The sequence below is a fragment of the Megalops cyprinoides genome, chromosome 11 (assembly GCF_013368585.1).
Source record: "Megalops cyprinoides isolate fMegCyp1 chromosome 11, fMegCyp1.pri, whole genome shotgun sequence".
In the NCBI taxonomy this organism is placed as follows: Eukaryota; Metazoa; Chordata; class Actinopteri; order Elopiformes; family Megalopidae; genus Megalops; species Megalops cyprinoides.
Window position 1 is genome coordinate 36,506,804 of NC_050593.1, and position 14,983 is coordinate 36,521,786.

The window sequence follows — 14,983 nt, forward strand, 5'->3', positions numbered from 1 at the left end:
GGGGCTCACTGTACCATGTGACAGCGTAAGGCTCAGAGTTCACGAATAAGGAAATAAGGCTAATCTCTGCGCCCGCGTCTGATTGGCCCACATTAACGCTGCCCTCGGGTCCAGAGACACACGGCCCCCCAGGAGACTCCTGCACTAAGCAGTAATGAAGCTCAGCAGGTGGTTTAACCCAGACCCCTGTGGCTCACCTTCTGCACCCCCACCATGTCAGTCATCACCCCACTGTAATACAGGATGCACCGGCATGTTTGTAATTATGTAAAACTACAGCTTGATTAGTTGAGTCACAAAATTTCAATTTGTAATTTCCTTCCACAGGTCTTCCGCAGTGCGAAAAGGACAGGACTGCGCATTGCGCATATCCTGATGAAGACCAGGAGACCAGCCGCACTACGTCAAGAAACAGATTTTGTTCAGGGAGAGAAAGCAGGCCGACTGACGATGACTCCATTAATTAAGCACTCGGCTGGCTCATTACTCCATTCATCAATTCATCCATTGACGCACGGGTCATGAATGAACTCCATCACAATATTGTGGCTGGTTAATGTGTGGAAAGCCCACATATGAAAAGCAGCCTCGAACCTGGGTCTTATTCCACATAGATTCCAGACACATTCCATTCATGTGCTGCTTATTAAATTAGTATTAGCGGCAGTGTCGGTCCGTGTGAAACGGACACCTGTTCAGCATAACCCGAACACCGGACACCACAGATGCACCATGGGAAAGCGTTATGTCTAAAAACTGACTGGAAAACAAGATTTTTTTTTTCAGACTCATTTTGGCTGGATTTCAACGATTGGTAACTATTTAGCTGAACACCAAGCAACATGATACTGAGAGGGTGAAAGTCCCATTGGGGGTTTTTACTTCAGAAGGTAGCTTTGCCAGCTCTTCCAGTTAGCTGTCATATGCTAGCGGGTATGTAGTGAAAGTCACAATCACAGTGGCTCTTTCATCATTTGCAGAGGCTGAGCTAAGAGCATAAAGCAGTTAGTTACTAGAATATTTTGTATATAACAGACCTTTTCTGTATGAGGGAAGCTGAACTTCATCTTTATTTTTCCATAAAATAAATTGCTTCGCAAGGCTAAGGAGGGCTGTAGAATATATCTGTGCTATTCAGGTTTATGGCAGCAGGTTCAAGAGCTTCTACCAGTCTGTTCAGAGCTCATTAAAAATGGGCTTTCCTGCAGCTGTGTGTAAATCACTTTTTTTTTGCAGATTTAATTTAAAAATCTCCCATCTGTTATTTTCAAAGGAACAGAGACCGAAAGCACCATTACGGCATCGCACTGTACACAGGCCGGTGATGAAGCACAGCGGGCTCTCTGATAGGCATCCTCATTTTTCAACCTTATTCCTCGGGTCACAAACGCTCCTCTGAAGTCAAAACAACAAAGACCTGCTACACACATCACACAGGGCATCACCCCAGCCTTCAAAGTACGCTCCTGGTGCCTGCTAACAGAGACAGCCTGCATCAATGCAGATAGAGCGTGGCTGCGCAAATTAAACCTACCTTTTGATTTCTTTCTGCTGGGCGCACCGGCGCTGTGTCTCCTGACACTTCTCAAAGCCCTCCTCGCATCGAGTAATTCCTGCCTCAACATGGTGACCAAAGCAGATCCAGGTCCTCTTTACTGTTATTTATTTATCCCTTAAACAGGCTACAGACACAAAATTCTCAAAAAAAAAACTGTTTTTCTCCTGTCCTCTTGTTTTTAGCTTATCCGTTTTTGTGGGTGTCTTTTTCCTGCCTCAGTTCTGTGGAAGCTGTACCCCCAAAGCCCTCTCTCCTACTCACTCACTTCCGAGCCGGTGAGTCAAATGATCTATTTCTGGTGGCACATAATACTCTGTCTACACCACCATTCACTCTTGCTGGCTTTGAGCAATGCTGGCAGATCACACGCCCGGCTACATGTACCTTTGCAGCTGGTCCACTGTGGAAATTAGACAGGTGCCTTTCAATGCATGTATGACGCAAGCAAAAAACCTAAACAATATCAATAAACTTGGTGCCTACTTCCAAATGCAAAGAGAATGACTTAACTGGTTTCTTTCCCCTGATAATACAGTCCACTCCATTTGTGAAAATTAGTGATATAAGAATTTTAAAAAATGAGACAACCATCCCTATGCTAAAGCTGTTCTACTTCTAATTCTACTTACACTAAGACTCAAGCAATGAAATCTTACAATATGTAATGCGATACTTAATAATTAATAATAATTCATTAGCACAGCACATATTAAGCACAAAAAAGAAATTTAGAATCAGAATATGGTGAATTTGTATCTAGAATGAATTACTGTAGCAAATACAATATAGTTATATTCATTACATTTTGAAAAAAACAGATATGCTTTAGCTAAGTGCACGGATGACTTGTCAGGAAAAATAAAGATTCATTTCAAAGGATCATGCTGGGTTTTTTTCAGATCAACCACAGAGATGCAGCTGAGAAATTCGACAGTTCACAGCTCACACTCCTTAAGATGTGTAAAGACAAGGAGAGCATCGGGAAGAACACAACTGACACAGTGGGAATGCTGACTGGCCAGGCACCTGTGCCTGGGACGGCTCTCACCACACTGGGCAAGTCTGTGAACCAGCAGCAACTACGCCACGGCCCAGCAGCCGACAAGGCACCTATTATCATTCACACAAATTATGCATGTAGGATGCATTACTTTTATTTATACTTTCATTTTATTAAATAAAAGACTGCATAAAAATGCTTTACATCCAAATCATTTTGTTCCATGTTTAATAATTCAGTTGAGGACGTTTCATAAATAAGAGAAAAAACGTGTACACGGCAGTCCATTATATGCATTAATTTGTAATTCCATTTTTAAGAATCACCTGCTTATAACTGTTCAACGCAGAAGGGATATTTAGACGTGGAGTGGACTGAATCATACTCTTTATTCAATACAATGAATAACTGCGATTTAAAAGGGCACCGATGTGCTCTCACTGAAACCACCACAGAAGACAATGTGAGGTGCTTCTGTCTCATACAAAATGAAATCTGAGTTGGCTCGAGTCTGTGGGTTTCATATGAAGTTCAGACAGAACTGCAAATATCATAAGTCCAACTCATAAATGTAATACTTTTACACACGTTTTCATAATAAACATATGGTGGCTATTGTAAAGAAACTTACCACTTGTCACTTGATCAATATCAGATCACAATAGCCGTGCACATTCATCTTTTATTTACGACAATAATTTTCTGTCATTTAAGATATAGCAGAGGCACTTTAGAGAATAGTCTAAAACTTCAGACAGCCAAAAATAATTTTCTCACACAAAACATGGTGTTCTTTACACCCTCATATAATGAGTTATCACCTGTTATGTGTGATTGGACCATGAATCATCACTTTGTATTACTGGTAATAGCCTTCTCCAGGCACAGAGTCCTCTTTCAAACTGCTCAACCATCACGGGCTAATGGTGAAACACATTTATCCCTGACACGTATTTTGTAATAATTCTCTTGATGGAGTCATTTAGGAAGAGTGTTTGACAGTGTCAATTTCAAAAGCTGTTTAGGAGGTGGTGAAATTTGTAATGGGGGGTGGGGAGTGGGAGGTGAAAGTAATCAACCATTTCAGGCAGATCGGGGGTAGGGGGCCACTGGTTCAATATCTGCAGAGACCACAGGGTTAATCAATAGGGGCTTAAAGCTGCATAGTGCCATATTTCAGGATTCACAGTGACTTAATATTGGTGCCTCACAACTATTCTTACATTATTCCTGATAACAGTTATAATGTTGAAGACTTTAGCGATGATTCACCATTTAAATAACAAGAAGGTTGAAAGGATTTCTCACCACTGAAATGCCATAACATTCAGAATGTGTGGGCTGCTCTACATCTGCCTGCAATGGACTCTATTTAACACACCAAGGAACGCATGCTTCATCTACATGAATGATACTTAATATCATGTTCCCATCTAAGGAAGTAAGAAATAAGTCACAAAAATGAAGTTTGATGTTTTATGAGGTGGCATAAAAAATGATGCAGGTCATTAGCATAACCTTACTGTCAATGAAACAATAATAATAAAAATTGTAATTATGAAGCAAACATAAGCACAGTGTGTACAAAGTGATAAAAATGATAAAGATCTCGAAGAAAAAAGCCCCACTCCTGTGATGGCAAGTTTATGGAGATCGCTCTCGCCTGTTAGAGATGCCGAGAGCAATAGCCAGGAGGCAGAAAGCATCCGAGACGCAAACGAGGTGCTTTTAAGAAAATTAAAAACTGGAAACTACCGTTAGGCAGTGCAGTGAAAAGCAGTCAATATGCGCGAGTATTTACATTGCAGTGCCAGGGGGTATAATGTCATTCCTTTCTAAATGGGAAAACTGATTATGCTCCGCTTTTTCTGACGCTGCCCAGGGCTTTCCCTTCCTGTGGATTTCAGATGATGGTCTGTGGCATCAGCGTAAAGGTTGTGTCAATGCCTGCCTTTATGACTCGCCAAATGGAAGTGGCTCTTCGAAATAAATCTGACACTTGCTTGCAGGAGCACAATCTTGCGGGATTCAGAGGCCTCCGTCTTTCAGCTGCAGCTTCTGAAGATGATGTTCAACCATTTCTCTAGTGGAGTAATATTTCAGGTTGCTGGTTTCTAAATGGAAATACTCGTACTCCTCGTAGTACTTGGGACGCCTCCAGGGGCTACTTAAAATGGACAAACACTGTAGCTGCAACCTCCCTGCCCTGACATGCATTCCCCATAACGTCTTGTTCTCCATCCCGTTTATTACACAATAGCACAAATTCTATCATCACATTTTCCAACAGCTATTAGAAAAAAAGGTTTACAAGCCTCAACAAGGGCACACATTAACAAAACAGATCTGAAGCAAACAGCATTTTTTTCAGTGTTCGCAAAAAAAATGCATGTGATCAGTATGACAGAGGAATATAAAGAAACATTCTACACTGGCACAAAACACAGAAGGAAAATCTGATTGCTGCATATCTGGGAATACTAAAACATTCAGTAGTTTGACAAAGCCTATCAGCATATATATTATAAATATGCATCTGATATACTGTATGTATATCATTTTAATTATGGGTCTGGAAAGATGTAATTTTACATGCAAGGGTGCCTCTGCTTGTGTGGGGGGTTATCTGACCTGTGAGCACAGTGGAGTGGACTCGCAGGAATAATCTAAGCAATGAGACATTTTCTCTGCATCTGACCTCAGTGTGTGGGCAGCGGGGGTATCGTCTTCGCCGCGGGTGCTCAGGAAACGACTTCAAAAGGAAGCCACTTTCCGATCAGATCTGTGCCGCCAAAGCCGTGCCGCGTTTCTCTGCTGCACCTCCGCAGTGTCGATCACAAGTTTACCCTCTGACAAAGAGCAAAATCGAAGTCTGCTAAACAAGGGTGGCGTTTCCATGGATGCTACATCAAAGCAATATGTGCCAGACTAGACAGTGAACGGCCAGTGGGGTGTAATATTCTTAAGCAAACCTGGCAAGACACTGCTGGTCAAAAGCAGAGCAGTGACGTAAGGCTACAGTCATTAAGGCTGTCGTTACACAGGGGATAAAGGCCCTTAGTTAGAACCAGCATTCTGAGAGAACCTAATGACAAATCAGCAGGGAAACGCGTCTGTACAGGATCTTCACTTGCATGGACAATTCCATTACATTTACATTACATTACATTACATTTACATTACCAGCGTTTAGCAGACGCTCTTATCCAGAGTGACTCGGTTACAAATTTACATGTTATCCATTTAGGCAGCTGGATATTTACTGAGGCAATTCTGGGTAAAGCACCTTGCACAAGGGTACAGCAGCAGTGACCCAGCAGGGAATCGACCCAGCAACCTTCTGGTTACAAGCCCTGCTCCTTACCACTGGGCTACACTGCCAGTGGAGTTGCATCATTTCCTAATTTGAAAGACTGATTTACTCAGGAAGGAACCGCATCCATAAGCATCCGTGAAGGAAGCAAAGTCTCCATCAGCTGCTGTACATTACCGAGTGACTGGTTCCCTATCGGAGGGATGTGGCGCCCAAATGGTCCCACCGCCCCCAGAGGTCACACTACAGCAGAGCAGATCTCAAAATACCTTTCGGACTGTGCTCACCGTTCAGTTTACACCTGCTGTTCGTCACAAACACCACGACTAACATGCTCTTATGACAGAAAAATGCAAACTCACATGAAACATGTAAACCTCTTTTGCAAAAATTAAGACGTAAGAAAAGTCCAGCAACGTACTCACACACACACACACACACACACACACACACACACACACACACACACACACACACACACACACACTCCCAAATCAAGGAACAGAATATGGTCATCAAAAACAAGATGCCTCGCATGGATCCAAAATGGAGCAAACACATCAACAGTGGGAATAAGCAAGTCTTTTTCTGTATATGAGGCGTTAATTAAATGTCTAAAAATGATAGCCATTACACTTGAAAGATGGGCCAGGGCTATATCAGCTCCATGCCGACTTCATGGAATTCCTTATATTCTAATTCTGATGTACTCTCACATGCACAAACCCACCCACTGCTGACAGGTAAACCAACATGAATACACTCTGAAATTACATTATCATCATTTAGCAGACACGCTTATCCAGACTGATATACAGTTTTTACATTTATGTACGTTTTTACACGTTATCCATTTATACAGCTGGATTTACTGAGGTAATTCTGGGATAAGTACTATGCCCAAGGGTACAAAGGTAGTGCCCCAGCGGGGAATCAAAGCAGCAGCCTTTCAGTTTAGAGTCACCCATACCTCCCAAATGCTCGCCTTGAAAGGAGGAAGGGAATAAAGTCCGAAAGGAGTGAATATAAAGTGGTTTATTTCCCTCATGGTTGAAATGAGTGACTGAAATTCAGGGCCCTGTCTCTCCACAGTGAGGCTATAATTAGATGTGATGTCTTCTGGTGTAAGGGGAGAGCGTTTGGCCTATTAACATTGCAAAAATCCGAGGCCTGGCACATTCCTGGGTATAAATAACCAGGGAGAGATGGACGATCGGGGAGAGACAGTGACCGGGAGCCCTGAGTGACAGGACAGCTGCGGCCTGCCTCGTCGGGGAGGGGGGGGGGGGCTTGGACACGCAGAGCCACTCACCCGGGGGGCGGAGCCACAGGGACCGCCTGGGGGGTGGAACCACAGGGGCAAGCAGACCTGCTCACCCGGGTGGGACACACACGCATGCACACGTACACGCACACGCACAGATGTGCACACATGCACACACACACACGCATACACACAAACACACATATATAAACCATACACTCTGATCTCAGTTGAAAATGGCACCTTGATAAACCTATAGATGTGACCTTTCTGCTCAGTGGCAGCTCTGGGCCGTGTACCAGTGGAGCTGCATGCCACAGAGATACCTGGACTCAGATCTCATGATGTCACAGACATGCCGCTGGCAGGTTAAGCACGGAGCTGGGTGGTATCAGTGACACTGTGACTGTGCTGACTGTGCTCCAAGGCAGGTCTACTGTGAAAGTCCGCCTCTGGCCTACCTGTCTCTGAGGGCAGGGCAATAAGGCCTACAAGTGGGGTCAGAGTCAAATAAGCATATAACCCACCCAGAATGCAAAGTGTGAACTGTATGCCATATGCAACAGGTCACAGCCATCATTTCAAAAATCTGTCCAGATTATCATATTAAAGTACATTTGTCAACATTTTGTTAATAGTTGTGGCAAGAGATTAGTGAATTACTCTAAATCTCCTATTCACAGGGGCCCTGTGCTGCCATCTGCCTCTCCATCTTAATTTGGGATGTGTGAAAATGCCTGGCTCAGCATCAGGCCGCTGTGTGTTACTGCGTCTCAGACCCCCCCGCTCCTGCACCTGACCCAGCACCGCTGCGTCTCAGACCCCCCCGCTCCTGCACCTGACCCAGCACCGCTGCATCTCAGACCCCCCCCCCCCCCCCCCCAGCTCCTGCGCCTGACCCAGCACCGCTGCGTCTCAGACCCCCCCGCTCCTGCGCTTGACCCAGCACCACTGCATCTCAGACCCCCCCACGCTCCTGCGCCAGACCCACCACCGCTGCATCTCAGACCCCCCCCCCCCCCCCCCCCCCCAGCTCCTGCGCCTGACCCAGCACCGCTGCATCTCAGACCCTTTGGGAAGACGCATAGTCTGAACAAAGTCCCCTGTTGTCACCATTGTGACATCACACATTTCCACTGCCATCTGAGGGTACACGGTGACTGCGCTGAGTTTTCAGTTCAACCGTCCACCATTTTGAAAGACAAACGAGCTGCTAGTCAAACCAACAGGCTTTTTGTCATGCCGCCATATTGGAAAGCAACAGGGGGGTAAAGTCAATTCCGGTCATTTCCGGTCAACAATGGCTACCTTCGGCAAAGATGGGTGTGAAGATGTGTCTCTCTGATGTTCTCCAGATCTTTGGCAAACATTGATTTCATTTCACCATCTTTACGTGAGAAAGGCGAATTATCAGGTTGTCATGGGATCCTTGTTTCAAAATAAACCACCTCAGCACTGAACTGGACCGTCACCCTTCAATTGTGTCCAGATTCACCCCTCAATATCACCAACACCATGCGCAAAAACTAACACTGATCCTCCTGCTGTATCTAAGGCTGCTGTTGTTCTGGACTTTTCCCTGTTTGTAAACTCTACTTCTCAAGTTACCCACATTAAACCAACGAGTCCTCCTCCTGCTGGTTACAAAGCCGACTGCTTGCTCACCCAGGCTTCAGGTAACCTCAGTTACACAACACCAGGCCAAGGTCAGCCTGCAAAGTCCAGAGCGGGACGTTTGTGTAGAAAATCGAGCTTTGGGTTTCACCAGCACATCAGCAAAACGTTTTTTTGCACTATTTTCTCTGTTCAGCTGTACGTGCTGAACAGTAGGGGCGAACTCAGCGCATGTGGCGGCAGACAGGTGACAGGTGTGCTCCTTCCTTACCTTCCCCCAGGTCCAGCACGGCCAGAACAGCGCTGCTCTTGGCCTCCCCCAGGTGGTTGTTGGCAATGCAGGTGTAGAGGCCAGCGTCGCTGGGCTTGCAGTCCCTGATCCACAGGCCGCCGTACTCCTGGTTATCCATGTCCAGCAGGTCGTCGTTCCGGTACCAGTAGAGGGTGGGCTGAGGGTCTCCTGCCACCGCCACCTTCAGACGGATGTCGCAGCCGATCCCCACCGCGGCGTTCCTCATCTTCCGGATGAACACGGGCGGGGTCGGGCTGGGGTATACCGAGTCCCCCGTTTCCGGTACCACCTGATCCAGGTTCACTTTGGCCCGCTTAGACGGTATCCTGGGGCTAGGGGGCGCCACTCCACGGGCCCCCTCCTCGACCCCCTTCTTCAGAGTCATCTGGACCTCGGTCTTCCTCATGATTAAAAGGCTGCTTTCCCCGCAGAAATAACTGATTCTTCTGCAAACTTATCACTGCTGCACTGATTACGCTGAGAAATGATTTGCAGTTATTTGGCCTGTAGGCGGTAGGACTTCAGTTTTCCATTAGTTCAGATCTCAGCAAGTCACAAAGACATTCCAGTATCTTTCTGTTTTTGGTGCACGTAAGGTGATCATGTATTTTTTGCAAAGTATTCCAAAAAGATTCTCTATTAGATATTCAAATTAAAACATAATTCCCCATCAAAACATTACTATTTTAATATGCATAATTTATCACTATGGCTGTATAACATAATAGGATTTTGAAAAGTTTTGTATTTCCACAAAAACCCAAAAACACATAGGCCTACTTTTCAGATAAAGAATTCTCAAAAGTATATACAATATATTTAAAAATATATATATATATTACCTTTAGGTTGCTTGTGCGAGAAAGTTTTGGAATACTTTGTCAGATCCTTGGAATGTCCAATTAGAGTAATGAACAGGAAAAGAAAACAAAATCTTAATCTTTAGCCAATTAAGCAGATATAGGCTGTCCAAGTCCTGCTGGCTGCTGGTATTTTTAGTGCGAGTCCCGCTGGATCATGTTGCATTAGCAGCTCCCTGTGCCGCCCCGTGGAAAAGCTGAGGTCTGATTTTCACCCTTCTGTGCAGATCTTCCAGGTCTTCGGGGACCGAGGGAGGCGAGCTGGGGCTTCTTGGTTTCCTCCTCTTACATCTCCAGTGTCGCTGGGAGTGTGAATGTGCTCTGCTGCCGTCTGCACGTGGCTCCACAGTGCCCACAGTACCCTCACGTTCCCCCCCTACCAGTGAAGCTCTCACTCAGGCTCTCCTTCTCCCTCCGCAGTTGCGTCCCTGGGGAGGTGACAACTGAGTCCCCCTAAGCCTTGAAGTGACAGCTGGGCACTGATAGGTCACATTTTTTGGACAGCCCGGATACATCTGCTGCCTCCCGCCCCCTTGGAAAGCGTAACCAGCCGAGAGGTTGGTGCATGTGAGTGAGGGACGGGGGACTGAGCACTGACTCATATGTCAAAGATAGAAGGCAACCGGGAGCCCTTGCAGTTACCCACAGCCTCAGAAGGGCCCAGACTGCAGAGCTCTCTGGGTCTCCCCGCACAGCCCACTCTGCTCCTCAGCTTCACTAACGTTACCTATGGAGGAAATACGAGGGATACGTCACTGCTCAACGTAAAGCTGCTTTACACTTATGCTCCTGCTCCTGCTTTGATAGGCAGTGCATTACTTGATATGTCTGCAGAAAAACAGGGGGAAACTATACCGTGTCACTAAAAAACAGTGAATTTCTAGTATGGACATGGTACATTAGTAAACTGTATGAACTGTGGCAGCCATACTGAACAATATTGTTTTCTTTATGATTTATCTGGAAGTCTGGAGAGCCTTTAGCCCCCAGTCTGGTGGCGTTTTGTGTTTCTGCAAAATCTGGTCAATTGTCTGAGCTGTGGTGGCCATATTGTATGTCATTGTATTGTATCTGCTAAATGCCAGCAACGTAATGTAATGTAATGTACCTTTTCAGTTAAAAATGTATACGCCTGCAGCTGATAGCGGTTGTGCAGTGAATGTTAACCTCCTACAATGCTCAGTTTGTGAGCAATGCTATTTGTTGCACTGGGTATAGCCATTCCCAAACTGTGGCACATGCACTGTTAGACATTAAAATAGTTATGGCAATTTAATGTCAGCAAGAACAACAGGCTCACAGCAGTAAGTCTAAATAGAGTCAACCACGTTCACTGACCACAATCAGCCACTGTTACCCAGATAAGTGCAGTGTGGGTAAAACGTTCCAACAGCTGGAGGACTATCCAAGGCTCATATGTGAAAGATAAAACAGTGTGAAATGAGCCCTTTGTCCAAGATAAACATGTAGTCACTAAAATCTTAGGGGAAATGAATTGAAAACCTCTTTAAATTTCTCCTCTGGTGTACGACTTATATTTGAGATGGTGTTTGTCTAACAAAGGGTTATATAAAAGAGACTGATCTGCAGTGAGGATTTTAACACCAAATCCATCTTAATTCGATGCCCACTGCATGTCCTCCTCCTTTAAACCCTTCTGAGTCTAAACCCTGGCTACAGCCCATCCTTTCAGCCTGGTTGTCATGGAAACAGCATCACAAGTACTTGAACGAAGACCGTTCACTTGAAAAATGAAAATGATCTGTGGCTGGTGTTCAGGCCCCCCGTGTGAGAGGAGAGGAACTCAGTGCTCAGGAGGGGAACGAGGGCGGCTAATCCCCCTCTATACTGCACTCATATCGCTCTTATTAACTGCAAATTTGGACAGACACACAATGCACTCAGATACCGTTACATCAAAGAAAAGATGCTGATGATTAGAAAGGAATAACACTCACAGTCTCCAGGTTACAGAGCCATCAGCTGCAGCACTGTGAATCAGAGCGGAATGTCTATCACGCAAAGGCAAGTGCACCACCTGCTGGCCAACCAATATCGTCATCTCTGTGTCCTCCAATGAATTGGCATGAGATCACCAATAGCTGACCACGCCCAGCTGTAACCACATTCCTGAGGTCAGACATCATGAGGGCTGAAGGAGTGTGTAACCACTGGCAATGAATGAAATCACCACTACGTCACATTGTCTCAGGAGATTTATCTCCTGGTAACAATCAGGGTTTGTGTATTTTTCCATTACAGTAAGACACATTTGTGGACGTCTTGCCCTAGGTTTCATTTATTGCTGCTGACAAGATCTTGATTCATGTCACCAATGTCCAGCTGCACTCAAATTAACTCAGGCAACAAAATGAGTCACTTTTCCTCACTTTGATCAACATTCTGAGAATCTGAATTGCTGCATCATACTTCAGACTTAGGCTTCCTGTTCCTGTGTAGATTTGCACATTGTGTTTAAAAAGTTCACATTGCATGTGCGATCCATGACAAACAACAGCATGGAGTGATACTGAGCATTTGACAAACATCCAAAATTATACATTTCAGTTCGAAAGCAAAATACCCAGAGCTGAGTTAAATGCTAACACACTTTTCTGAGTTCAAAGAGAACTATATGTCCTACCAGATCCAAAGCAACACGCATTTCAAATATCTTGTTTTGATACTATTATTGCATAGCTGAGTACCATTCAAAGCTGCATGAAACAGACAATGCATAAAGAACCCAACACGGAACCCCTGTCCTAAAGTCTCATCTCAACACCTCTCACAGCTTCATGCACCCGAGTGCATCTTTAAATGAGAATAAAAGTCTTTTATTTCATTGATGTTTTTGTTGCTCATTAAATCCATGCAGAGCACTTACTAGCTGGAGCAGAAAACGGCAGACGCGAGAGGCGTTTTTACGTTAATTAGCCAGGAAAAGCCCCCCGATGCTCCGAAAGACTCGCTTAGCCTGAGAAATCTGTTCAGAGAAATCTCTCAGGAGTGGCAATCTGTAAAACAAAGATCGGATTGCACCAAGCTTTTCAGGGCAGCCCAACGCACAGACTTTCCGGAGTGCGACATCCCTGTGGAGAAGCTTTAGGCACGCTGCACCCCGAGGAAACGGGACGGACACAAACGCTGCACCCCAAGGAAATGGTAAATGGTAAATGGACTGCATTTATATAGCGCTTTTCTACTCATTTTGAGTACTCAAAGCACTTTACAGTTATATGCCTCACATCTACCTACCAGTGGCAGAGGCTGCTATATACAGGCTTACCAACTAGCCACTGGGAGCTGTTGGGGGTTCAGTGTCTTGCTCAAGGACACTTCGACACTCTGCCAGGATGAGCCAGATTCAAACCAGGGACCTTCCAATCCCCAGTCAACTGCTCTACCTCCTGAGCCACTGTCGCCCGGACACAAACGGAAGGGAAAAGCTGGTTTTGGAATGCGAGGTCAGCATGCACGTTTCTGCCAGTTTATAACCTGGGAATCTAAGGACTTTAACACAGTGATTTCCACACTCAGCACATTCTGGCCATCCTGGATGTGAGACCCCATCTGACTCCTCAGGTGAAACTAGCCAGGCTACTTCAGCACCTCCTTCTCTGAGTGTCGCAGGTGCTTATCTGAAAGGGTGGTAAAAGCTCTGAAAGGGACAGCAGCCCGAGCTGTTGAAACCAGGTCAGTCGAGAGCCAGGAAGGGGGCTCTGTGGCTCAGACGGCATTAGAGAAACCGGCATGTCATATGCAAAGATAACCCGCCCAGCATTCTGTGCATTAGAGTAGACTCTGCTGTGGCCTTAGCTTTCAAGGTTAGGCGGTCCACACAGGCACTGAAATCAGAGCCGGAGGGCATAAGAGTGTGTATGTACAGTATGTGTTTCTATTTCTGTTGGGATTATCATGAGAATTTATACACTTGCTGCACATAATTACAGTTATGAATACCTCATGGACATGAGCTGTTTGCAAAAGCTATCCCGTGTCTGACATGTGTATCCATCATAATCTCCCTCGCATGCATGTCCTAAACACTCAGTGCACACACTCCCCTATTTCAGTCCTGACCTCTGATGGTTCATGCCTGTCCGTGTGCCCAGTGCGTCTAAGGCCACTGCTCGAATCATTCTAACACCTCGAAACCCGGCCAAGTTCCTGACCTCTGGATCCTCCACGGCAGCGATCTGTGGCACTTTGGAGCCCATCCCAGAGCACACGCAGATGGGGGGCAGACTGCTCCTCAAGGCCAGCGCAGATAAAACAGACTCCATTGTTTTCCCGGGGAGAGATAGACTCGTATTTCCCAAACACCTCCAAAAAGGCCCTTCCTCCCACGGATACTGTGGGAAAGCAGGTGTGACAGAGGAGAAGCGAGTCGTCTGACCTTTTAAAAACTCCTGCCAGCTGCAACAGTGAAAGCATTCCTAACAAACGCCGTTTGGAGCTTGGACACATTTCCATTACTGTCAGAATAAGTACATACAGCTATTACATCACTAAATTTGTGAGCAACAGGAAAGTAATGAGGCATCCAAATAAAAAAAAAGGTACAGCTTTAAAAACAGCCAGTCATGAAAGCAAGAGAAATTTAACTCTTTCTTTGTCCGTATAAACGACAAAGCATTTTGTAGGATATTTCCTTTCATACCATTCCTGCTTCTTTCACATAAAAGCATTCTCCATTTTGGTGGTAGAGAAAACTGTAAATGGCAAGTATTTCATTAAAAAAACATTCTTATCTATATTTTATGTTTTGTCTAACATGCAAAAATATGTTTCTGTGTGTTGTGACAATATTTGAAAACAATCCAATATTGTAGTGGAATGTCATTTCATGTCATTACACTTCAAACTTAGTTATACTTAGTAAAACTTTTCTGACAATATCTATTTCCCAAGTTGGAGCGAAAGTATCCCTCATCTATACCCTCTCACCGCTTCAATATTGTAACTTTAAAAGAAAAAAAAAAAGCTAGAGCAGCCACTTGCAGGTCTCATTAGCCTGGACACCATGAGAACCAATACGATTCTCAGTATGACTATCTTCACTTCCTCTCCTTACACCGC

The 14,983-nt window shown here is 45.1% G+C and overlaps 1 protein-coding gene across 1 annotated transcript in view; it reads right to left on the reverse strand.

The window, feature by feature from the left end:
• The window catches only part of LOC118785509 (striated muscle-specific serine/threonine-protein kinase-like), a 77,020-nt gene extending 66,679 nt beyond the window's left edge, over positions 1 to 10,341 (reverse strand). Inside the window, exon 1 of the mRNA XM_036540210.1 lies at positions 9,021 to 10,341. Coding sequence (XP_036396103.1) covers positions 9,021 to 9,447 — 427 coding nt within the window. The 5' untranslated portion in view covers positions 9,448 to 10,341. The remainder of the gene's footprint in view (positions 1 to 9,020) is intronic.
• Between the last annotated feature and the right edge of the window lie 4,642 nt (positions 10,342 to 14,983).